This window comes from Siphateles boraxobius, unplaced genomic scaffold, assembly GCF_051911475.1.
Source record: "Siphateles boraxobius isolate OS27281-9 unplaced genomic scaffold, OSU_SipBor_1 29, whole genome shotgun sequence".
Classification (NCBI taxonomy): Eukaryota; Metazoa; Chordata; class Actinopteri; order Cypriniformes; family Leuciscidae; genus Siphateles; species Siphateles boraxobius.
The window spans coordinates 7,951,122-7,978,604 of NW_027508908.1; the positions used below are offsets into that span (position 1 = coordinate 7,951,122).

Sequence of the window (27,483 nt, forward strand, 5' to 3'; positions counted from 1 at the left end):
AAGAGCCTGTTTTTACCCTCTAATTTCGTCTTATTAACCACTCTTGTTTCGTCTGTCTCTTGTATCTAATTATCATTCATATTGTCTGGGGACCGTGTGTTGCTTACAGCCTTACATAATCATTTACTATTCTGAATACCGTGAGCTGTTGATCAGCCCTTCACTGCTATTTTTAAATGCACTTGAAATAATTGTCACTGCATTAGTGTGGAGGAATGTTAAATGTCAGATGTATGGCTCCTGTTTCCAGTCCACATCATCTGTTTGATTCTGATGCCCTGCTTGCATCCATCAGCCTTTGTTGGCTTATTGCAAACGAAAATAGAAAATGCGGATGTTTTCAAATTGCTCTTTGTAAGTTGTAGATAATTTACTTCTGTTCTGAAAATTCATTTGAATGCAGTCAATTAGTAGTCTTGTTTTAGCTAATTTGTATGCCTTATACATTTAAAATGTTGCTGTCCAACAATTGACTAGTTAAATAGTTAGGATGTCTAATTCATAGGTGTTTTTATTATTATTATTAGTAGTAGTACTAGTAGTAGTAGTATTAAAACACATTATGTATTTGTGCACATCCTATAAGTATAGTTAACAAATATGTTACATACTGTGCACTATATCATATATTTTTTCAATATAGCATGCAATATAGAAAAAATATTGATTTTTTATTTTGACTTTCATATTCACTCATTGCGTCTGTAATCATTTCATTTCATTCTGTATTATGCAACCAATATTCCATAAAACCTTGTATTAGTCATCTCACCTTCTGTGAATATAATCTGAATGAAATTTGTATAACTAAACATGTTCTTTAAAACTCCCGGTGTACTATTCATCCATTCTTTGTGGTAGCATTAAATCTGACAGCCAACCAATAGTTGTTCCCATGGAAACTAGTCCAGAAACCAGTCTGTATTCATTGAAAGATCAAGGTTTCTTTTGAATAATTTTCCTCCTGAAAATGGCAAAAAAAAAAAAAACTGTACCTATTATGCCAGCTGCACCGGTGTCTTGCAAGGTTGAGCAGCACATAGAATCTGGTCCCTCAGACCCCGAAGTGAATGATAAGGCAGATTTACTCTAAGCAATAAAAACATCACCTGCTGTCTGATAACCAGTGCTACAAATGCGTAACTGGATTTTTTTTATTAGCTACATCATGAGAACAGCATATGCTTTTGATCAGGCATTAGAAACGGCTACCCCTTTGGAGTCAAGGGCTGGTTTCTGGGAAGCAAAACTGGTTTCTGGGAGGACTGTACCTTGCGCAACACCGGCAACATCATATCAGAGCAGTTTTAATCCGTTGCTTTTAGATAAGGGCTGTGTGGCAGTAACCCGGCACAGAGGTTATCACACACTCTGTCAGTTTCACTCAGACTGAGTTCTGTCTTACATTTCAGTCTAAACCATGAGGATGACCTCGAGTTGAGATATTATTCGATTGTTATTTGTTCTTGGTTGTAGAGGTTTGTGCACATTGGAGAAATATTAGTTCATTAGCAGACGCAAAGTAGAGGACTTTCTAACAGCCGAACTTAGAATTTCTAGTGTGAATCTGAAAGCCAGGCTGCCTCTCTCAGCGTAATTTGCTGGTAGCATATTATAATTTAGATATCAGCTTATTGGGCTGGTGGTTTAATTTGTATTCATGTTCCCCTGTTAAGATGGTTCAGTCAGCTCCAAGAGTGTAAGCTACACTAGGAGAGTTTTGATTAAGGCAGACTGCGGGAGAAATACTAAAATATGTCATGTTGCTTCGGTTATTTAATTGTGCTTGCTTGATTCTGCCACTTGTGTTCTCTTTAAACCTATACACATTGCATATCGACCAGGCCAATCAATTCTGGGCATTTGACCTTTTTTAAATTTTTGTCTGACAACTTTTGTCTGTTTAGACAAGTTTTAATGGGTTAGTTCACCCAAAAAGAAAATTCTGTCATCATTTACTCACCCTCAAATTTTTCCAACTCTGTATGATTTTCTTTCTTCTGCTGAACACAAAAGAAAATATTTTGAAGTTAGCCAAACAGTTGATGGGCCCCATTGACTTCCATAGTATGAACAAAAAAAAAAATACTATGGAAGTCAATGGGGCCCATCAACTGTTTGGTTACCGACATTTTTTTAAACATGTTCTTTTGTGTTCAGCAGAAGAAAGAAAATCATATAGAGTCCGAACAATTTGAGGGAGAGTAAATGATGACAGAATTTTCATTTTTGGGTGAACTTTCCCTTTAAGCCGCCTTTCCACTATCTCTGACAAATGACAGATCAGAAGTAATTTATTTCCAATGAAGAGTAGTCATTTGCATATGCTGAATTTTCGGATCTGATTTGAGCTTCGGATGCAGCAAGTCCGTCAGTGATTAGTGAAAAACAAAGTGAGAATTACCAATATTTTTCCACTAAAACTTTTTTTTATCTCTATTTAAGTCATTACGAATAATTCAGGAATATGAATAATAATGTCAGAAATGATTATTTTATAATATTTAATAATTATCAAATTTTTGTTCATACTATGGAAGTCAATGGGGCCCATCAACCATCAAATTTTGATTCCATGGGGTCTTTAATACAAATACTTTCCCTTGAGAGGCCAAACACATTATGGGTAGATAAACAGATTTATCAAGCTGACCGAAGAAATTAGGTGCCAGCCCTTTAATTACTGAAAAGTCACTACTGGAGTTGAATATACAATACATTGTGGGTTAGAGGCAGACATCATGTATAAAGATGTGCGTGTGGTATAGCACAGGGGTTCTTAACCTTTTTGATGTCGGGCCCAAATTTTACAGTACAAAGTGGCCCAGGGCCCATTCAAATATTAGCACTGTATTGGTTTATTGATCTCACCATTGGTTTGATTTGTATTCAATAACTAAATGCAATCCACTTGCAGTTTAACAGGTTATTGTGTATGTAAACCTGCACATAGGCTACAACAAGATGCAAAACACACAACAATTCATGGAACAAATCAATCTGCATCAAGAACAAATTTAAAGGCTCAATTCAGGCATATTAGCCTAACAAGTGCTGCACGATTAATCGATGTCAAGCCAATGCGATTATATGACGCAAAATGCTGCGATTTTATATGAAATAAACAAATGGGGCTATTAACGCAGCATCTGTTATTTTTGTCATCCTTTGGCTAGTGTTACATGATCCCGCTCTTATTCGTGCGAATGCTTTTGAACCATTCATGCGCGACAAGACAAAAGAGAATTTGCTGAATCACTTGAATCACTGCCTGTGAATGTCACTGCCTGTGAAAATGTATATAAATAAAAATAAAAACAATAAAATGTGTTGCTAAAATAAATAAATTCATAATAATATTTTTCAAAATAAATAAGTTGTAAATTAAAATTTAAATAAAGTGCAAATGAAAAAATATAGCTTTATAATCTGCAAAATAATTTGATAATTGTTTCAGCAGTCTACATTTTTGCATGGTAGAACCTGAAGTTGCTCTTCATATCTGTTATAAATGAACAATAACAATCACAACAGTCCAATTTGAACAAGCTACAACTCCCTATTTATGTTCCCCTCTTAATGAGACACTTGGGCCTGCTTCACAGATATTATCAGATCCAGCCTGGGTGGAATGGGGGAAAGGCTCACTCTCAGAGTAGCCTCCAGTGTTGGCATTACTGCCACTAGTGGTGGGATGGCGCATTGTAACGGCTGTTTCACACCGCAAGCGTGAGCGGCGTTTGAGCCGTGCATCAGCGTAACTACATCGTCACTGCAGCTGCAGACACGCGAGAGTATTTACACTGGAAGCGTTTGTACAGTGTCACAGTAGCGGCTCCAAAGCTACATATAAGCGAACAATTATTTACAAAGACAACTATACATTTTATTTTAGAAGTTGGTAAACTATATAAATGTCAGTAAACAACAAAACAACCAAGAAAACAGCTCCAATCTTGTCGTTTCAGTCATAGCATATTTTCAATAGGTTTACAAGAATGCAAACTCTGCAGATAAAGCACACACACACACACACACACACAAAACTGCACACTCGGGTTTGATTTGGGTTGTGCTAGCCTATGTAGCTGTCTGTGTATTTCATAAACTAAAAGAAAGTTTTTATATAGGCTACTATTTTCTGGCTATTTTACTTTAGGTTTTTTTGTTTTTTTTTATAATACACCATACTTTCACCCAAACTGAACTTGCCTATATTCCTTGCCTTTTTTGCCTACTCTAGTTTTTGTTAAAACTCACTAGACATGCTTATTCTGTGCATTTTGGCCACTTTTTGTGTGAAATCAAATTTATTTTGTCCATCAAAAGTGTGCTTTCACTGTAATGGAGCGTGAGCAGCGCAGCAAAAATAGAGTCGGCGCCGAATCCCCCGCTTCACTGCTGCTCACGCGACGCTCCTGCTTGACGCTCACGCGCTGCTCCTGCTCGAAGTGTGAATGCACTCATTGATTAACATGCAAGCCGAAAAAAATACGCGCTGCTCACGTGCGGCTGACGCTTGCGGTGTGAAGCGGCCGTAACTGTCTCATGGATAACAGTGGTCATTCTGGTGTCTTCAATTGATAACTAGTTTGGTCCCGCGGCCCTCGCGGCCCACAGGTGAAAAACGTAAAGTTTTTTGCGGCCCTCCAGGTGGCGCTTGGGCCGCGGCCCTATGGTTAAGAATAGGTGGTATAGCATACAGTGAACACACTGCTCTGCTCAGCCTCCACATTACTGGGCCTGTCTCCTTAATTAATTAATTAGTCTCCTTTACACGTTGACTGTGTTGATTGACTGTTATGTTTATGTACCTAGTACTCCGTTTGTCTCTGTTCATACGAACATTATTGACCTACAGTAAGAATACTGCAGGCAAATAATAGATAGCAGTCGATTAAGAAGTGATTACACAAGATACTGAAAAAAGGTTTGACTCTTTTGAATTGGAACAGTACAGCCAAAAACATGAAAATGTATTCACCCCTAGTCTAGGCCATTTTAAACTGATGTGGCTTCTGTGTAACACAAAAGGAGATTTTTTAAAAAAAATAATATACTGGTTGTTTTTTTATGTTCTTTTTCCAAGAAGTTACAATAAATGGGGACTGAAGCCTTCATGCTTCAAAAAGGACACAAAGGCACCATAAAAATTATCCACATGACTTAAAATCTATTCCAAGCAGTGATTTTACCCACATACCTACAGAGGACTGCTATTATAGTATTTATTCATATTTCAAATCGGCTTTTATTTAATATTTTCTGTTTTCTTTTTTCTTTTAGTTTAAGTTTTAGCCTTTTAATGTGCTTTTTCTCATTTTAATATAACTTTAATTTATTTTTATTTCAGTTTTTGTAATTTTAGTACAACTCAAACATATTTAAGTTATTTGCAGAGGGTACATTTATAATTTTAGTTGTAGTTTTTTTATTTTATTTAAATTTTTTAATTTATATTTAATTTTATTTCAGCTGTATTTTAATTACCGAAAATGAATTTTAGTAGTTTATTAGTTTTAATTAGCATAATAACACACCAACTCAATTTAGTTATCTTGTTCAAAGCATTATATCATCTGTTAAGGTGCATTAAGCTATTTCTGAGAAACACTTGATATTTGAAATCACAAAAACTAACATGTCCATATACCCAAAAGTATCATATCCCTATCTTGATAGCTCCGCCCCCAAATTCACAACATAAACAGACACCTCCCCTCTAATGAGTTAGTTCCCCTTACTTCTGATTGGCTACTGGTGTGTTTTGGTGCTTTGGTCAGATCAACTTTCAGCAGCGTTTCTCAGAAATTGCTTACTGTTTGTCCCTGATTTTTTCACTACTGATCATGACATAAGTCTTGATTTGCTGATGATTATTTGTTGCACTAGAGAAACATACTGGAAACAATAATTCTAATGTTATGTACACCAGATACATGAATTATAAAAAGGCTGCACTGCAGACTACAGTCTGTCTGACATGATAATTTAATAGAGCCTGATCTTTATCATTGTTATTTACTTAAAATATCATTTGAGATTACACAATTACATAAATGGCAGTGAGATCACATTTACGAACATTAATTTTCCTGCTTTATAAAATGCCGCTTTTAATTTTTGTGGATAATTAAAGCTTCTTTCTTGAACTATTGCATATTCACTTTGTCCTGTGACGTAAGTTGTTTGCAACCTATGTTGATGAAATACTCAAGAATATCTCAAAATATGATTTTGTTGGCGTATGAATATGAAAAGTCCAACTGTGTGAGAATCTGCTAAGAGTGTGAGAGAAGCTTAGAATAGCTGAGGTGAGGGTGTCGACAGAGGCGCAAGCCAGTGTTTATGTGTACAGAGACATTTCCTACACAGAGATAACAGTTGTCGTGCTTTCATTGGCTGTGCGCACACTCCAGGGATTTGCAGAATTCTGGAGGAGATAAACAAGTATGAGAAAAGGGACAAATGAGAGGGAGAAGGTGGTATCAGATGCCCCTTTCCCATTTGCCAAGGTGTGACCGTTTTAAATTTAGATGGTCTGTAGTCCTTTAAAGAGGACCTATTATGCATTTTTACATTTGCAACTTTCTTTAGTGTGTAATGCTGCTGTTTGGGCATTAAAAAGGTCTGCAAAGTTACAAAGCACAAAGTCAACTCCAAAGGCGTTATTCTCTATATCAGTGTGCACTGTTTCTGAACTTCCTAAAAAACGCCTTGATTGTAATCTTGAGTTTTGTTCCAGGAAGGTACACGTCACAATATCCCTAATTTAAATAATTATCACCCAAGACATACGCAAAAAAAAGGGGTGAGGCCTGTTTGAGTTGGGTTAGTAGTTGTTGAAACCCGCAGTTATGGTAAGAGGCGTGACATTTCCGAAACATACTTGAAGTGATTGATCAATCTCAACACACCGATCCTGCTGACCAATCAGAGCACATTGGAACGAGGGGCTTCATGCGTTACTAACAGACTGGAAAGAGAGGTGCTGCAATAATGTAAAATATGTGATAAATTATTTTTTTGAATATTTAAGCATGAAAACCTATTCTAGTAGAACTAAAAAAAAAAAATCAAGACTCTGTATATGAGCATAATATGAATATATAAAGGAAACACTGTTGGTAGGGGTGCATAAGGACATACATACGCAACACTAAACCGCCATATATTTAGAGTCGCAAACTCAATACTCCTTAATACATTGATCAAACTGACAAGCTATCACTGAGTTTTCTAATAGGAACTCTCACAAATTTCTTTCTCCTTTCCATTCATTTCCTCCTCACTCAGAGAGGTGTCCCAGATTGATCAGTTCCTGCAGGAAACAGCTGCGCGTGAAGCCAATGCTAAACTGCGTCTTCAGCAGTTTATTGAGGAGCTGTTGGACCGTGCTGACCGTGCTGAGAAACAGCTCCAGATTATCAGCAGCTGTGCCACCACCCCCAATGGCAGCCTGGGACACTGCAGTCTGCAAGGATCCAAACATAATGGACGACAGGTACGGTAACTGAGAGAAAGAGACAAAAGAAAAAACATGACATTGGAACAATGAGAGATTCAGAGATTACACCTGTATTTGTAGTCATTTATGCATATTTTGATGTGACTAGGCCTTTTATCAATGGAAAATCCATAATTTTGAATCACTAGGAGTTTCGACATCTACATAGCATAACCATTCAATTTGATCCTAAAAAGCTGTTAAAAAGTCAAATCAGTATATTGATTGCAAAGTGAGAATTTCGTGGTCATAAATGTCAGTGTGATGCAACTATAGGAACTACATTTGAAAGGGTATACATTATTTTCTCTGTTTTTAAACATAGTAAGCTGCCCATGGAGGCACCATTTTAAGACATCATAGGTGAAAAAAGTAATTATATAAGTATATGTGCCCAAAGTGTAAGAGTAATACAGTCATTGGGTTTTCAAATTTACCTTCAAATTTGATGGTAAATTAAAAATGTGAATTGTTTAATTATTGTACAAATACAAAGCTTAAATAAGTATGAAATTGTCTTGAAATTTAGAAGTAATTTGCATATTTTTATAAAGTACTTTTATTTATGAAGTACTTTTAAGGCACAGTAAGTTGATCGAAAGTAACAGTGAAGACTTCTACAATTTTCACCAAAATCTCTGTTCTAATTAAGTTTCTATTCATCAAGAATACTGGGAAAATATGTATCATGGTTTCCACAAAATTATTAAACAGAACAACTGTTTTTCAACATTGATAATAATAAGAAATGTTTCTTGAGCACCAAATCAGCATATTAAAATGATTTTTGAAGGATCATGTGACTGAAGGCTGGAGTGATTCAGAGACAGCCATCGCAGGTTTAAATACATTTTTTGCAGTATATTAAAATAGAAAAGTGTCATTTAAATTGTAATAATATTTCACAATATTACTGATTTTCCTTAATTTTTGGTCAAATAAATTCAGCCTTGGTGATAAAAAAGTACCGACTGCATAACAAGTGCATTTACTCAAAAAACATGTAAGCCCTTTTTTTAAGATTGAGGCTTTATAATATCTGAATTAGTGAAGGAAGACTTTTTCTTGTGGACACAGCAACATTTACCACAACATCCAGAAAAACTCTGTCCGTGTACTCACTTTAGAGCCTGGGCATGCTGAGAAAATTTTTAGAAAATCTTTTAGAGAATTATGCATGGTCTTTTTTTGACAGGTTGAGGGTAGGCAGTTGAAATTGCCTGAAAGTGCTTTGTCATGTTTGCAGTTCTGTCTACTATTCTCTGTGAGATAAATAAATCTTAATGCAACACTCAGGAAATTTCTATTACTAAATACTCATCAATGCTTACCTTTGGTTGGTGAAGCTCCAGAGAAACTTTTACAGTGTTGAAAAATTGTATATCAGTGATGTACAAAAGTCAGTGTGTGTATGTGTGCACACCACAGTTACTCACACCGCCATTTTTAGGCTTTCTATTGACTGCGGATGGCATATTCAGGCAACACCCTAACATCTTCACCCTGCTCTGACATCATTGGGGACCCCTTCATCACCATGGAAACAGCAATCTACGTTTGTGATTCACTCATATTGTATTGCATACAGCACTGTTGACTCAGCTTGAGTTCACACACAGCCTGTGTTCCCAAATGCCAGCCAAAGCCTTCCAGTCTCCTACTATCTGGAGAGGAAGTACTCTCAGTGATGTCAGAAGAAGGGAACAGTGTTTCAGGAGCATGCATGCTGTGATTCAGGACATTTGGCCTAAATTAGAGCATAGACATGCACTGTGCAGGGTTATGACAACAGTAAAAAGACAGAAAGAAAGCAAGCAAGAAAGAAAAAGATGCAGATTTCTTGTTCTTGTCTCAAGCATTTCCCACAATCCCGGCCAGCCTTTTTTGCAGTGCATTGCTTGTAAAATCAATAGTGCTGCTTTTCCTTTCTGCCCCATTTCTGCGGGCACTGCGCCCAGTGTGTGTTTGTGAATGTTTGTGTGGCCTGTCAGCACTATGGCACCTTGCTTGGCCCATATTTCCTCTGGTGTATCACCTAACCAGCTAGAGCAGTTGTTTAAAGACACAGTTTTCCTATTTCCTGCATGAGATTGGTGAGTCTAATACCTACGTCTGATGAATAAAAGTCATTAGCAGTTGATCGATATAGTTTTTTAGAGCAGAACGCCTTTTTTCTGGAGTACTATTTTCAGAATTTTACAGGGAAATCAATGTAGGCCAGGCTGTTTTCACTCATAGCACCATAAAAACAAGAAAAATAACCATATTTCACTGCTTTTTGAGATCCTACAATTGTGAAAAGCCCCTAAATGCAATTGTTATTAAAATGTTGTTAACACATTACAATAACGTCCATTAGTTAACATTAATTAACTACCTTGGTTAACATGAACTAGGAATAAACAATACTTCAGCATTTATTAATCTTAGTTAATAATAATTTCAACATTTACTTGTATGTTATTAAAATCAGAGGTTATATTTGTTAACATTAGTTAATGCACTGTGAACTAACATGAACAAACAATGAACAGCTGTATTTTAATTAACTAACATTAACAAAGATTAATAAATTCTGTAACATTTGTTTTGCTCATTGGTAGTTCATGTTAGTTAGTTAATGCATTAACTAGTGTTAACTAATGAACCTTTTTGTAAAGTGTTACCAACATGTTTATTTACATATAATGGCAGAAATTAAATAAACACGATTTTAGACTATATTTTCTCTAATAATCAGAAAGCAAGAAATGTGCATTACCTTTTGACAAGGCTTTCAGTGGATTTGTTAAACTGACACAATCGATCAGGTGAGCATGATTGTCAGGAAACATTTTAGTGTAATTTCACCAATTATTTGGCCTGGTCGAGTCTTTCAGCAAGGCACACAACAGCAGGTTGCACCAGGGGGATTGCCCATGTAAGTAGTGTATGGCAAGCCAATTTGCATAAAAGTAGCTAAATGACAAATTAGTAATTAGCAAAGTGAGTAATCAGTGATGCAAAGCAACCTGCTGTTATTTTGTACTCGGAGAGTTTTGAAACATATTATCAGTGTTGACCCAGACTAAAGATAGTCCTCATAAAGCATGAATAGTGACGCTAAAGCATGTTAGTGGTAACCTCGTCAATAAAGTTCTGACGTAAATATGACATGTTTTTCCCATGTACTGTATCTCTTAGTTTTCTACCCTATACCTCTCTATCTGCTTTGATTCTATTTATATTTACCTGCTGATAGATACCTGCTTGAGCTGCAGTATCTCAGATGTGTTCAGTGAAATTTTGGAGCATCTTTCTCTCTCATACACACACTCTCAATTGATTTCTCACTTTTTCTCTCATAGAGAAATTCCAGTATCTCTGGGCCATCCAGGGGAATGTACCAAGTGTCCGATCGACGTTCCTCCCCCAGCACTGCGTAAGTCTCGGGACATCAGAATTCTGCCTGCATGACTTCACAAATATATGAATGTTTTCTCATCAGCCAAATTTTCGTACAGTTATTATGCATTTTTATACTTGTTTATTAATGTGTTTATAATTTAATATTATCACTAACTTTAAAATTAAAAATAACTTATATAATTAACAATCATCTTCGAGTACTATTGAATGAGCCAATGTAATTGGCGTGCGTGATTTACATCACACACTCCGCCCCCCTTGGCGCGGGTATAAATATGGAAGTGGATGCACGCACTAGTTGCTTTTCGCTGAGGAGCCGAACGTAACTCGGAGTCAGCGGTGGTCCAGAGGTAGTGGCAAGGTGACTACGTCCTCCGTTCCCTCCTTGGGGGAACGGTGGTTGCATACGCAACCAGGACATTCCCTTTCAGTCGATAACGTCGGATGTAGTCGACGCCGACTGAATGGGGATCAACCATTGAAAACACCACTAAAGCTGCCACCTTCCAGTGCCTAGACAAAAGCCTCCTGATGACCCCGTAATTTAAGGTGGGGAAGGACAGTGCTTAGGCCAGGGAAGTCACTGCTATTCCTACAGGACCACTGGGAAAGCGTTCCCTGTACAAGGAAGGAAGGGATGCTGCAGAAGCCACATCCTGCCCGAAGGGAGGTAACGTGGAGAATACACATATGAACTGGGCGGATGACCGGCAGTACAACATATGGAATGTCACTGGGGTGGCTCCAGCCTATGACAGGGGGGAGACAACACCGGACAGTGACGGCAGAGTAGACTTTGCCGAGGGAAGACACGGGCTCGCCGCAGGGAGCCGTACCGTGGAAAATACACACATGGGATCACCGTAGGGATCGCAATATATGGACCCAGCCTAACACTTTCCACAAGCTTACGAGTGGTAGGCCTAACACCGGGCATTCTGCCACATCCGATGTCGAAGGGGTGCGGAGGAACTCAACAGGGTTCGGTAAAGGGAATTTAACTGGAGCAGAATGGCGCACATATCCAGTCCGTAGGAGGGAAATGGCGCAGCAAGCCGAAACTTTGAACCGGGCTCACGGTGGACTGGCTTCATGAGAAGGGAGCCCACGGGAAGCAGCGGTTCAAGTATAGGTGTCGTCCAGCCCCCAACTCTAGAATCTCTTTGAGCGAACCACTCTGTGTCAATGCCTAGGCGGAGCACACACTTATTTAAGAGGAGCTCAACACCTAAGTGGACATGAGCATCTCAGAATTTTCACCAAGATGAAGGCAGCCACCATTCAGTGGGCCAATTTCGCTTGGAAACAGCCTTCTCTCTCTGCTGATTTCCTTAACACATAAGAGCTGGTCTGAGGTTCTAAGGCTTGCGTTCTGTGCATGTAACCCGCAATGAAGCCTAGGGACAGAGAAAACAAGGGCTAGGTCTGCCTCCTCCGGGGCAGCACTTGCAGGCTCACCACCTGGTCCCAAAGGGAGAGGTAGGAACCTTGGGCACATATCCAGGCTGGGGTCTCAGATCGTGCGAGTTAGCCGGCCCGAATTCCAGGCACAACTCGTTGACCGAATGGAGCAAGTCCCTACCCTCTAGTAGAGACCAGGCGAGCAGGAGAACTGTTTAAAAACAGAATTAAAATCAGAATAACTCACTGCCTGCAGTGGCTCAGGGGCGGTCTCTGAGTGCAGTAGCACCAGAGATAGGCAAAAGAGGATAAAGAGGGGCGCAAGGCAATTCCCTTGCTTCCTCAGGAACCTGACGATCAGACGTGCTTCCCATGCTTCTGCATCATGATATGCGTCAAGAAAAAAGAGGCAAATCATTTTGAGGGTGGAGGAAACAGCCAAGTCCAACCTATCTTGCAGGAAAGAGAGCACTGAATGACCAAACGCTCTCAGGATCTTCTCACTGAGAGAAGACTCGCTCAACGAATAGGTTCCACTTTCTTTGGCGTAAGCCCAACTTCCTATTTTAGGTGGTGCCCGCAGAAGTGATGGTAACTACCACATGTTTCTGTGGTAGCCACCGCGTCCAGTTAGGACCGCCCTGGAATCTCTCCAGAGGTCTGAACGCGGGTGCCATCATGCCCCGTCCCTGAAATTTATTCAGGGGAAGTCAGGAGGACTATCAAGGGGGGCTAGGTCTGGTTGGGCCAATAAGGGGCAATTGTCAAAACCTGCTCCACTCCTGACCTAGCACAATAGGTGCAAGCGGCATGTGTGCACAAGACAGGAGCACTGCTCAACACTACATGTGAAGATCACTGAGCTTCAGGAGCAACTCTGCTCAACACCTGAGTGTGAAGAAATTCACTGAGCTTCAGGAGCATCTCTGCTCAACACCTGAGTGTGATGAATTTCACTGAGCTTTCAGGAGCATTTCTGCTCAACATGCGTGTGATGAACATCACTGAACTTGAGCAGGCACCAAACGACATTGAATCGTATAACCGTTTTTTTAGAAGGCTCACTGGGGAACGCATTTCATGCAGACCGGGGCCAGCTGAGCCAGTGTCTGTCTAAGGGTTGTCCGCTCAGACATAAAAAACAACTGGCAGAGGGAGGACTCCGGAGAGGCAAACTAATGTAACTGTGCGGCCCCCAAGTGGTCCTTGCCCAGCTGGACCGCCAGGGGATGGAGTCTCCACTCTCCCTGCCATAGCTGTCGTGAGGCTCGTTGGCGACACGATTGAGCTGGCCGGAAGAACTAGTGGAATGAAGCGACCTCAGAAGCTTCTGACTCCAAGGAGGAGGTGACGGGCGAGTTGTGACATGCGAGGGAAGCTTAGCGCAACGGTCGCAATGTTCACACCAGTACCAGCTCACTGAGCAGCGGTGGCTCAAAGCGAGGTGAACTGCAACAACTCGAGGCACGAATGCCAATGCAGTCGGAGGTCGCCCAGGGCTCCGTTAAAGCATGTCCTTTGTACATGGCCCCTTAGACGATGTTAGTGGACCTTGTTCTAGGAGCGGATTGGCCCGGAGAAACGAAAGGTCTGATCACGGACTGAGGGTTTGGTGCCAGGCCAGGGTGATCTGTGGTCACACAGAGTGTGCCGCTCTGCCACGGTCACCTTGGGACTCGATCATGAAGCTAGTGCTGTGCTGCCGTGCAAAGGCAAAAGACCGTAACATCGTTTTTGGTCGAAAAAGAGTTATAGAGTTAATTCATATTTATAAAGTTCTCCGTCAAGAGCAGTGAGTGATTTCCTCTGTGTTTTGTTGTTTTATTAACATTAAATAGATAGTTTTCCCCAAAAATTTAATTGTCATCATTGACTTTCTCAAGTAGTTTTAACCCTGAATAAGTTTCTTTCTTCTGTTGAAGTTTTTTGGAATAATGTGGGTAACTAAACAGTTGATGTACCCCAGTGATTTCCATAGTATATTTTTTCCTGTGGAAGTAAATGGGGACCAGCAACTGTCTGGTTACCCACATTCTTCAAAATATATATTTTTGTGTTCAGCACAAGAAATAAATTAATACAGGTTTGGAACAACATTACAGTGAGTAAATAATGACAATTTTTATTTTTGGGTGAACTATCCCTTTAAGGACAAGCGGCTGCATGTTTACTATTAGGGCTACTGTCTCTTTAAGACCTGTACGCGACACGTCTAATATACACGCATTTGACAAGCAGATTTCTCTCAATGTTCTCTGTTTGCTTTCAGTTTAGACATAACCAACTTTCTTTATGTAAACCTTGTGTGTATTTGAGAGTATTAGTGAAATAAGACTCGAAAGATAACTTAGTCCAGTAACCAGGCGCTGTTAGAAAGGCTTTTAGTGCATGTGCGCGTCGGGTGTTAGAACAGCGTATCAGCAGTGAATGACATGTTTAACCGGCAAGGCTTTAAAGCACATCCAAATAAATAACTTTTGTGAACTCACTGAACTGCTGTGTCCCGTTTCTCTGCGTTAACATTTGATGCGAGTATTTGTCGCGTTGTACACTAGGCTGTTGAGACGGAGGCGCCAGAACGGCAACTGATAGAATGCACGATATACATATTTCTACAAAAGCAGTCAGCAGTTTGCTTGGAGAAAGTATCACAGCACAAATTTGAACTATATCGATAAATGAGTTATGGTCTAATTCCATATCACATTTAAAAATATATCGATATATTTTTTATATCGATATATCGCCCAGCCGTAGGACGAGGGTCCCTCCAAAAGGCAGTGGCCGCCAGACATAGGTACACCTGTGTCGTGACAGACCGCTCCACTGGAGGGACAGCCTCCCAACCATACACCGCTCCTCCATCAAGGATAGTGAGGGGGAAAAGCTATTCAGGCAGTTTCTGGCAGAGAAAGGTGCCGTCCACAACCTGATAAGCTCTCCATGCACTTCGGGGAAAGAAAAGCTCTGGGGCGGTGAGCTGAGAACCAGCACGGCCTGCCCCGAGATACCAATCCTCCAATCGCGACTGAATGGGGGTGGGTGGAGTTCCACTCGAGCCCGGCAGCCTCGGCGACCCGTTTCAGCATAGCTGACATTTCTGGATCTGGCTCGGGCATTGTTACACTCCCAGAGGGAAATAACACAGCCGAGTCGTCATCTCCAGAGGCCAGCTCACCCTCCGATGCTGCTATCAACATCTTATCCTCTGGGGAACCCCAATTGAAACAGCTGATCGGTCCATTACAGAGGGACTAGCATGCTCAACTTGAATTCCATCGGCTGTGGTGTGATGGAATAGTGAGGAGCCCACAGGGAATGGTTACCGGGCGAGACATCCATCACTATCCTCCAATCACCCATCCCACACGGCACCCGGGGGTGGGGCATGGTAATGTGAACTCGCACTTCGCGGACGAAGGCGAGTCTCGATCTCAACACCGCGACAGTCATATTCCCGCAATGAGAACATGAGCCGTCCACAAAAGCTGCCCCAGCGTGGTGAACATATAAATATATATATATATATATACATATTTATATACACATAAATATATAGCTCAAACACGTGATGCAATAATTGTGACCGTCAGAAAGGAAAAGGGAACGACCTCATCCAGAAACGCACAGGTGGAATGACATCTTGAAAAAGACGCAAACGCACCCGTGTTGCTGTTTCAGGAAATAGGACCCATCACCAGTGCCGGAGCACACAGGGGAATGACCGCGGCAACACAGTGAAGCACTCACTTTTCCACCCTCTAACCAGCCGTCAACACATACAATCCCTTAGAAATTTGTTGCTGTTAAAACAGCAGTTGAGAGCTCAAAGAGAGTTGAGAGCTCGCAATCACCGCTGCACTCGCGCTGTAGAAACCACCAGCACTGGGAGAGTCTTCCAGAAGAACACCGACACACTCGCTCGTTCAACAGCACTCTTCAGAGACATCAAACTATCGGCTCTGAATCGAAAGGCAACTAGTGCGGGCATCCACTTCCGTATTTATACCTGCGCCGCGGGGGGCGGAGTGTGTGATGTAAATCACGCACGGCAATTACATTGGCTCGTTCAATAGTACTTGAAGACGATTGGCTCCCTATCATGAATCCCATTCAGTCAAGGTTGACTATGTCCGACGTTATCGACTGAAAGGGAACTATGGAATACTTCACAATAGTGTCAATGTAGTGGTGTTTTATACCTGAATTAATTAGTGTTTTTCAAAAAATCGGTTGAATGACTGATTCAGTGACTTACTCATAAAGAATGTCTGTCAAAATGTCTGTTTTATTTACCTTATTTTTAACGTAAGGGCAGTTTGTAACTTGAACTTGTCAAGGCTTCCGATCTCATCCACTTCTAGTTATTTTAGCTGTACAAAAATGGTCCATTATGCTGCTTTGCATTCTTTTCTTGTATTTCCATATATTGTGTTGTATTCATATCTTGTATTCATATCTCTTTTTTTGGCTTCAAATTTGAGATATATTTACCTATAGCGACTAATGAAACATATTTTGCGCACATTCACAGAAAATAGCTTACTTCTGCATGGCAAAATAAGATGCTAAGCTCGATGGAAGTGTAGTTTTACTTTGAATTTTGAAGTATTAGATCTAAGATTTGGCACCAGCCATTTTCAGATATATCTTAAATTCAGCAGAGCAGCAAGTTTATGTCTTTTATCTGCTGTGAGCCATGGGTACGTTGGAGTCAGCCTGGTTTGGGATGCGTCTAGGGATATCACTAGATTGTTGCATTTGCCTCAGGGTTAAACCAGTCTGTAATCTCTCAGCCATGCAGAAGATATTTGGACAGAGCTGTGTGTGGAGAACTAAAGTGGCTTAAAGGACATGGCCGAAAAAAAACCAGTACCCAAGGCTCTAGAAGGATAGTGGTGAAAAAAAACATCAGTTTAAACTCTGCTTCATTGGATAGTCTTGTTTTTTTGTGTTATATTGAAAGCATGTAAGTGTCAGGTCAGGTTTTGTCTACAGAATGGAGACCAAATGTCCCCGCAATAGTAAAACCTAAAACTTTAAGGGATAGATCACTAAAAAAATGACATGAAACTAACTAAATAAATAAAAAATATATTTTAAAATAAATTAAATCATGTTTAATGGAAATTTATGAATGTATTTTTTTTTTGTGAGGGTTCATTTTTAGGCAAATAAACATCTCAAGAAACAATGACAGAAAAAACATTAAAATAGACAATAACAGACAAAGAACAACTGAAACTGAGGACTATATATACACAGAAACACTAGGGACTAAACAAGATAATTAACAAGACACCGGTGAGACACATGAGGGCAAACTAAATACCATGGCAACAGAAGAGCATATACAAAGAAAACACTGGAAACTGAACTGAGAACATTGCTCAAAGTCCAAACTAAAGGTGCGTTCATTCTGAACTATAAACAAGCCTTCACATGCTGTTAGAACTTGTAGTTACAATGTGTAAACTAAATCATTTTCTGAGAGCTACGGCTTGTATCACCTGACCACTGCAGATTTAAGGTGTGTTCAACTTTAAACGGTGCTGTGCAGAGCGATCAGTGTATGACATCAAAGTACCGCAAAAGCATTTTGAACTTTATTTATGGTAATTAGGACATGGTGTTCACGCAGGATAGAACACATGAAAAACATGACAATATTTATTGATATTAATAATAATATTAATTTGATATTCATCTTGTGAGATTGTCTCAACTAGTCACTAAGCATAACTATTATGCATCACAAACATATTACTCTCATTTTTATTTTTAGGTTATCGTCCATTTATATGATTCCCTGTAAAATACCATAACTAACCTTTGTGCGGCTGCTCGTTTAACTAGTTTCTGATCTGTGAGTGAGACAGCAACGTCCATCTGTTGTATGCATGCATTTGAATCACTTGGTGCTCTGAGGGAAGGAAGGAGCGTGGGTTTGCCCAGAGTCTGCTGTCCCTAAATTGACATCACAGACTCCACAGGTCTTCCTACTGAATCAGAGGGGAGCGGATTGAAATGATCACTGCTGTTCCTTCATTATGGCATAACCACCATCTGAGTCACTTATAAAGACATTAAATTAACAAGTGGCATATAAACTAAAAAGTGTGGGAACTGTAAGAAATTAATACTTTTATTTGGCAAGGATGCATTAAATTGAAAGTGACAGTAAAGACTTTTATATTATTAATTATTATATTATAAATATTTTTTTTCAAATAAATGATGTTCTTTTTGTTCATCAAATAATCCTGAATCCTGTAACGGTTTCCACAAAAAAAAATTCAGCCCAGCTATTTTCAATATTGATAATAAGAAGACATTTTTCTTGAGAACCAAATCAGCATATTAGACTGATCTCTAATTCGGATGCTGAAAATTCAGCTATGCATCAATGGAATAAATTACATTTTAATATATATTCGAATAGAAAACAAACTAGAAATTTCTTTCAAAACAATTAAAAAACCCAAACTTTTGAACAGTTGTGTATATACTCTTCATTAATATTCTGTTATTATAAGTAGGGTTCTTACTATTTTTGATTTAAAATTAAAGAAAATGTGACATAGAGATAATTCAAATACATTACATTTTTGAGGCAGATGAGTAAAGCTCTATAGACATTACAAAATGTGTTTTTAAAAGTCATATATAAATTGTTTGGTTTATTTAATTAAATATAAAGGGATAGTTTGCCCCAAAATTAAATATTTGTCATCATTTACTCATCCAAACCTGAATGAGTTTCTTTTTTCTGCTGAACACAAAGGGAGTTAATTTGAATAATGTCGTTAACCAGACAGTTGATGGCACCCATTGACATCCATAGTATTTTTTTCCCATACTATGGAATTCAATGGGTGCCGTCAACTGTCTGGTTAACGACATTATTCAAAATATCTTCCTTTGTGTTTATCAGAACAAAGAAACTAATACAGGTTTGGAACAAGTTGAGGGTGAGTAAGTAATGACAACATTGTTTAGTTTTGGGTCAACTAGATTTTTAAGCCTATTCCTGCCCTACATTCCCCAGCAATCCATTTTGCAAATAGAGTTTGTAAATCTGCTTAAAGTTGACTTCAGAGCCAGACATCTTTAGCCATCGCATCACTCTGTTTTTTCAGCATCTCCATTTTGGGCACAAATATGCATTTGAAGTAAGGGCTGCTGAAACATTACGAAAACAATATAATACAATACAGAGACTGCACCATGTGCCTTAAAGTTCTAATGAGTTTAATTTTTTTACATATAACTTTATGTATAAATTCTTTTTAGCCTTTGCTTTTGAACAAATTAATAGCTTTTGATACCTCTGCCATAGCCAGCCATGCATTACACATTCCTACTGTGTAAGCAGTTTTAATTTGTCCCAGCTTGATTTCTAGTGGGTTGTTTGCTCTTCAGCCAACTGTAAAATAGAAAAGTAAGCCTGCCATTGTAGTCAGTTGCCTACAGCAGAGCCTACAGTCACTATTGACTGCAGTAGCACAATATCTCTTTAAGTCTCAGGGTTGGCTTTTGAATTGTAACATCTGGAGAGTGACTAAATGTCTGGCTGGAATCCCCAGTGGAAAGTCTGTCCCTGCTAAGCCTTGAAGGAGAACATTCCTTATCCTTACCCACAATCCCATGCATATGCCCTAACTGTTCCCTGAGTTTAGTGATATCTCTTGTAATGATTAAAGGAGAACTCCGGGCAATTTTTAAGTTGATTTTTAAATCTTGATCGTTAGACCTTTGTGAGTACTGACTATAGAAAAAAAAACGAACCGGATTGGTGCTTGCTACGCGAAGCTGCGACCGCGAATGCCCAGAGCTCCCACCCAGCTAAAACGGCAGCTATGGGGGCATGGACATGAAGAGCGTTTTTGAGCCTCTTAACAGACACAAAATGCAATTAAAATGTCTGTCCAACATGAACAGGGACCCTACATGTGAACAAGATGCGTTTATCAACTTAGCCATTGTTTCAACTCACCTAAATAGTCTTTTAGACGGCAAGCTGTAGTCTCGCGCTGCAGTCCCGTGCTGTAGCCGGAAAAGGTAAACAATGTCCAGGTGGGAGGAGCGTTGATCATGTGCGACGAGTTAAGATCAGAGTTGCTTACAAGTGAAGAAGAAATGGTTCGTGTTTGTCCCTTTCTGAATTGTGGCAACAGAATGCGAAAATATAAGAGCTTAAATTTTCATCGTCTTCCTTTTCATGACCTCGAGATTCTGCTGTTGTGGCTAGTTGTACTTCAACTTGATGTGCAAACTCCCGTAGAAGTACTACGCACTAAAGTACAACTAGCCACAACTGCAGAATCTCGAGGTCATGAAAAGGAAGACGATGTAAGCAACTCTGCTCTTAACTCGTCGCATATGATCAACGCTCCTCCCACCTGGACATTGTTTACCTTTTCCGGCTACAGCACGGGATCAAGATTAACTTAAAAATTGCCCGGAGTTCTCCTTTAAGGAGAGGTATTGTGCAGTGGATGTGTTCAGAAGTGTCATAGTCAATTAAACTGAAATTAAGTTGCATATGTCTTAAAGGTAAAAAGAAATCAGGAATTTGGCATTGACTAAATTTAGTTGGCCAATTGAGTCACAGCCTCTTCAGATAATTTGCTTTCAACTATCAAACTTAAAATGTCAAAGCGTCTCTTTTCTATACAGTATAAAGGTCTGCTAATTAGCTCTTATAAGAGCTATACGAGCTACTGAGAAGTTAAAATGCTTTTTTTCTTTTGGTCCTGTACCAGGATTGATACTGGGGGCTAATCAAAAAAAGACTAGAAAAAAGAAGAGGAAGACGTGCATGACACCCCTAAAAGTGTGGATTTAGTGTTGTGTACTCAACGCTTGGTGTTGAAAAGAATCCTCTGAGGAGTGTTTTGATAGAAAACAACTGAGAGACACTATTGTATGGGCAATTAAGGAAATAACCCATTACTCATTCAGGCTTAAAAATAATAGAGTTCGCATAGTCTCTTATTCGTAAATTAGTGGGTGTGTGTTTGTGTGTATTATAGAAAGTCTGTCTAGACAGATCTGATCATATTTCCTGGTTAACTCTCACTGTTCTTTTAACAAACTCTGAAAAAAAAAACCGTTATCCTAAAGCAGTGGTTCCCTTTCTTTGTCACTCCGAGTTACGTCGGATGAAGACGATCGGGGTTTCGCTTAGAAAGCCTATCAACTTCGAGTATTACAAAACGAGCCAATGGCAAAGAAATGCCATGGGTCTGCGGAATTTGCATGGCGTAACTCCGCCCCACCTCGTGGGTATAAAAGGAGGACGCCGGCAACATGCAGGTATGTTTTCGCTTCGGAGCCAAGTTTATTCTTCTCCCCACAAGCCATCTCTGAATTGTCAGCTTCACGAACGAGTACCTCGAGTGTTGGTGTGACGCAATCTACGGCGAGCGCGTGCTTCCTGCTGATCTGTTGCAGTGGTCTGCCAGTCGGTGCATGTCTCCCCGGGTGCTTCAACACTTGAGTTTTCTCTCACTAAAAGAGCTCGCACGCGGCACGTCTTTTTAAAGATGGCTCGCCCGTGCATTTAAAAAAAAAAAGAATGGTGTGGCAGCTTGGTATCGGACTCTTATGGGCACGAGCGTTGTCTAGTATGTTTGGGCTTGATCATGCTAGAGCAGCGCTCGTGGATGATTCATGTTTTCTCCGTGGGAACATGACCATCGCGTCATTAGGTCGAGACTCTGTGAACTCACATGAGTGAGAGTCCACTCATCCACCCCCCGATCTTCGGCTGGTGGCCAGGGTGACCTGAGGGTTATGGTCTGGAACAATGCGCCGACTATGTGTCCGCGACCCCAGCCCCCCTCTTCAATGACGGTGCCCGCTAGTGAACAGGTGATTCCCACGGGTCTACCCTCTGGTGGCCCGTGTGTTTCATTTGAAGCTACAGAGGATGATATTATGTTTGTAGCAGCTTCAAAAGGTGGGTTTGATTTTCCTGGAAGTGACGACTTGTCACAGCTGCCACCTTCTGGGGCATACGGCTGTGCCTGAGTCTGATCCGGAAATGACGGCAATGCTTTCCTGGGACGATTGGTTTTTGGGTAAGGCCGCCGACCCTCGTCCACGGCAAACCCCAATACCTTTCTTCCCGGACGTGCATGATCAGATCTCGAAGTCCTAGAAGACCCCCTTGTCTTCTCGGGACCGCTCGCTGATCTCATCCACCTTTCCTCCCCTCGATGGGGCAGCTGTCCATGGGTACACTTGGGTCCCCCCGGCTGAACGCTCTGTTGCGATGCTATGTGTCCTCAGAGTGTTTCTTCTCGGCGCAATCCTAAGCACCCGTCCGTGGCCTGTAGTTTTTCGTCTACGCTTGTGGCGAGATCCTATAGCGCCACGGGACTGGCAGCCGCCTCACTGCATGCCATGGTCATTCTGCTGGTCTACCTGACCCAGATGCTCATGGACATGCACGAGGGCGGGACTGACCCATGGCTCTTCACTGAGCTGCGCGCCGCCACTGACCTTGCTCTCCGAGCGACGAAAGTGGCTGTACGCTCCCTGGGTCAGGTGATGCTCACCATTCTGTGGCTGAACCTGTCTGATGGGCTGGATGTCGCGCGGACCCGTCTGTCCGACATTCCCATATCCCAGGTCGGCCTCTTCGGCGGTACGGTTGAGGGCTTGCCCAACAGCTCTCAGCCGCCCATGAGCAGACTGACGTTGATTCTGTCCCGACGGCCCCGCCGTCCGCTCAGATCCCTCGGTCTGCCCACTGCCGGGGGCGCCCCCCAGCCCGTTCACCCGGGCTGGCTCTGGAGGCCGCGGTCGGACGCCACAGCCCTCTCCAGCCCTGCCCCCCGCTACACGCCAGGTTAAGCGGCGCTCTTGAGATGGGCTCCTCAGAGATGGGACTCAGTTCTTTCCAGGAGTTGGTAGCAGGACCACTCCTTTCCCCGGTGGGAACTGTGCAGCCGACAAGCTCTCACGGCTTCAGCCCATCCCTGGAGAATGGCGACTCCATCCCCAATCGGTTCAGCTGATTTGGGACCAGTTCGGGGACGCACAGATAGATCTGTTTGCCTTCCGCTAGGGCGTCATCCACGCGACACGTCTATTCGTTGAAGTGGAACCTCTTCGTCAGCTGGTGCTCTTCTCACTGAGAAGACCGGGGGATGCTCGATCAGCATTGTGCTTTCCTTCCTTCAACAGGGGTTGGAGCGAAGGCTGTCACCCTCCACCCTGAAGGTCTATTATGCCGCCATTGCCGCACACCATGACCTCATCGAAGGTAAGTCGGTGGGGAAGCACGACCTGGTCATCAGGTTCCTGAGAGGAGCAAGGAGACTAAATCCGCCTCGCCCTCCTCTCGTTCCCTCTTGGGACCTCTCAGTGGTTCTAACTGCCCTGAAGAGTTCTCCATTTGAGCCCCTGCAATCAGTCGAGCTTAAATTCCTGTCAATGAAGACAGCGCTCCTGGTTGCACTGGCCTCCATCAAGAGGGTAGGGAACCTGCACGCTTTCTCCGTTGACGAAGCGTGCCTGGAATTCGGGCCGGCTTACTCTCACGTGATCCTGAGACCCCTGCCTGGATATGTGCCCAGGGTTCCTACCACTCCCTTCCGGGACCAGGTGGTGAACCTGCAAGCGCTGCCCCTGGAGGAGGCAGATCCAGCCTTGGCACTGCTCTGTCCAGTACGCACTCTCCGCGCCTATGTAGACAGAACGCAGTGTTTCAGGACCTTAGACCAGCTCTTTGTTTGTTATGGTGGGAAGCTGAAGGGAAAGGCTCTCTCCAAGCAAAGGATGTCTCACTGGATAGTGGACGCCATTGCTTTGGCATACCAGCAGCAAGGTTGACCTTGCCCCCTTGGTGTGACTGCCCACTCCACCCGGAGTGTGGCGTCCTCTTGGGCTCTAGCGCATGGCACCTCGCTAACAGACATCTGCAGAGCTGCAGGCTGGGCGAAACCTAACACATTTGCCAGATTCTATAATTTCAGAGTGGAGCCTGTGTCCTCTCATGTACTCGCTTCAACCAGCTAGTACTGGACCCGCTCAGGTGTCTTCGCTTGCTCGCCATTCCACTCCACGGACTGGATACGTGCGATATTCTCCTCAGGTGAGCTTCCCCGAAAGCCCTGACCTCCTCCTTAATTGCATACTTCCTCTAAGCTTGGGATATGCTTCCCAGTGTACTTTGGGTTTCCTGTGATAATGGAGTCCTTCGTCCAGTCTTCGACAGGGACCTCGATTACCCAGGGTACTGGAAGACAGCTGAGAAGGTGGCGTGATTAGACTGGTAACCCCATTCGTTGTCATCCGACGTAACTCGGAGTGACAACGAAAGGGAACGTCTATGGTTACATATGTAACCCTCGTTCCCTGAGTAGGGAACAGAGACGTTACTTCTGCCTGCCACTTTCCGCTGTACCGCGGGGATCGCCTGAGCTCAGTCTTGGTTCCTCAGCGAAGAAACATATCTGCATGTTGCCGGCGTCCTCCTTTTATACCCACAAGGTGGGGCGGAGTTACGCCATGCAAATTCCGCAGACCCATGGCATTTCTTTGCCATTGGCTCGTTTTCTAATACTCGAAGTTGATAGGCTTTCTAAGCGAAACCCCATTCGTCGTCATCCGACGTAACGTCTCCGTTCCCTACTCAGGGAATGAGGGTTACATACGTAACCATAGACGTTTTCAACTGATGGATCTCGATTCTCGACCCATACAATGGGTGCAAAACGTGCAATAAACCAATCAGAGTCTGATCTCCCATTCCCTTTAAAAGCCAGTTGTGCTTGCGCCATGGCGGATTCGCTATTTATATGGCGGAATTTGCAAGAGGAAACACTGAACTCGTCTCCAGCGAGGAGACGAATCTGCTCGTGCACGAGGTTAAAGCATGCAAGCAGACCATCTACTGGACAAGCCGGATTCCACCATATCTTTATGTAATCCTTTTATTTTTAATATTTGGCATGTTTGTGTGCTGCTGCGCGTCCCTGTGTGTGTAATAAGAAGTGTGTACGCGCGTTGTGCACCCGTCTATTGGCGCATATTACTAAAGCGCCCTTTAAATAACAAAATAATATTGCGCCATTTACTTTAGATCATGTTTCAGTTGGTCAATGGCGCAGTCTATTTCATTTGCCAACAAGGCGCCTGAACACACCTCGTTTTCAGACCATGGGCGCACAAAGGCATTTTCTATTTAAACAACGTTGCACAGGATGTAAAAATTATACCTTTGTCTGGCTGAAACTAGCAAAAAACACTTGCTTTGCGCCTTGCGCCGCATTGCACCTGGTGTATGATAGGGCCCTTTGTATTATAACAAATGCCTGCAGAGGGCGCCTACGGCCTGGGGAATGTTGTTACACTTTTACAGCATGAATGTAATCCTTGTTTAATATTGGCCAAACAACACTAAATTCCATTCCAACTAAATTCCAACACATAAGTCCATTTTAATATTTGGTCAAGTCTTTGCGATAGAAATGCTACAGCCACAAAGACATCAAAACATCAGACTCAAATCATCAAACTCAGAGAGAGGGTTTAAACTTTTATGGTTCTATGTTTGGTCACCACTAGATCTCCAGTAATTCCTTTCATGAATTCCTGTAAATTAACCACAACATTGTGCCTGACTGTTTTGCTCCATGCTTCCCTTTTGTGGTTTTGTCAAACAGTGCATCAGGACGAGGAAAGTCTGTGTCCCAGGGTTCAGGAGGTTACGACAGTGACAGTGTGGACCTACATGCTCTGGAGGACTGCCCTGATGCTCAATACTACCACGTCCAGTGCCGGCTTGGGGAGGGAGGCGGAGGAGGAGCATACGAAAGGACAGGTGGTTCCCGTAGCTGGGGTCTCCGCAAACAGGCCATCCAGAACTGGCAGCGTCGGCCATACCGGAACAGCATGGAGGGAGAGGAGGGCGACGTGTCTGACGTAGGATCCCGCACCACAGAGTCTGAGGCCGAAATGTGGGAGCAAGACAGGAGAGCAGAGCACGGGGGTAATCGTGGAGGATACAGACTAGCAACAGGTGCGTCATTGACCTGCGTGGGCAGGACAAGCGTATAGAAACTTGTCCTGGGGCTTATTATTTTGTATTTTTTTAATTGTTGGTGTAAGAGCACGGTTCATTTCTCAGGGAACCCAATTCCAAATGCATAAATGTGAATGTAATTTTCTGCTTGTCGATCATTTAAAACATAATTTGGGGCAGAAACTGGCTAGATCTGTAGCAAATGCTGCCATGGTTGCAAATGTCCTTTAACAGTATGTGTGTTTGTGAGTTAACAGTTTGTAGAGCAGTTTGTCAGGGCCGTGGCCACAGTACCCACTCTCCAAATAATGGTCAGGTATAGTCAGGTCAGAGGACCAGGATGCCGGCTGAGAGACATGAGGTCATATGAACAAACTGCCGTCAGGAACACAAGCCAGAGAGCAGTAGAGGGCGTGTGTCATGGAGTAATGACCACAGCTTTCCACCCACTGACTCCAGGTCATTGTGGGAAGAGCGAAATCAGTAACAAATAGTCTATATATGCTCCCATACATAATCACACCAAATTCAGAGTGTGGCTTAAGGCCATGACACATTGATTAAGGCTCATTTGTGATGTTCATGGGTGCGTTTCCCAAAAGCATCATTAGCCAACTATGGTCGCAAGTTCCGTTGTTTTCTGCATACCCTTACGAAAAATAAGTATACTTCAAGTTAATTTTATGAAGTATACTTAAGTAATGTTCAAGTATATTTTTAAGTATACTTTATGTAGTAAGTATACTAATATCAATGTGTACTTGTAGTAAACTTGTAAGTGTACTATTTATACTGCTTGGGACTAAATTGGCCTAGCCTGGTTAAAACCAGACCCTTCTCAGTCGTAACTGAGTTAGGGTCTGGGGAAGGTTCATTCACAGCTCACTTACAAAGTGGCGTCGCCAACGGACGTCGCTCAAATGCCTCTGGGCGCAATTGGATAGATCTAAAACCAATCAGATCGGTCCGATCGTAATCTTGTAAAGCCCGCCTCAACGTTTGTGATTCGTGCCTCGATTTGGAAATGGACGTCGCTCAAATGCCTCTGGGTGCAATTGGATAGACCTTAAACCAATCAGATCTATTGTCATCTTGTAAAGCCCGCCTCAACATATGTGATTGGTGCCTC

The 27,483-nt window shown here is 42.0% G+C and overlaps 1 protein-coding gene across 3 annotated transcripts in view; it reads left to right on the forward strand.

Annotated features, from left to right (window-relative positions):
* Positions 1-27,483, forward strand: part of fbxo41 (F-box protein 41) — a 65,891-nt gene that overhangs the window by 16,122 nt on the left and 22,286 nt on the right. For all 3 annotated transcript variants that reach the window (XM_077246422.1, XM_077246420.1, XM_077246421.1), the window contains exons 3-5: positions 7,297-7,504; positions 10,855-10,928; positions 25,996-26,351. In XM_077246422.1, coding sequence (XP_077102537.1) covers positions 7,297-7,504; positions 10,855-10,928; positions 25,996-26,351 — 638 coding nt within the window. The remainder of the gene's footprint in view (positions 1-7,296; positions 7,505-10,854; positions 10,929-25,995; positions 26,352-27,483) is intronic.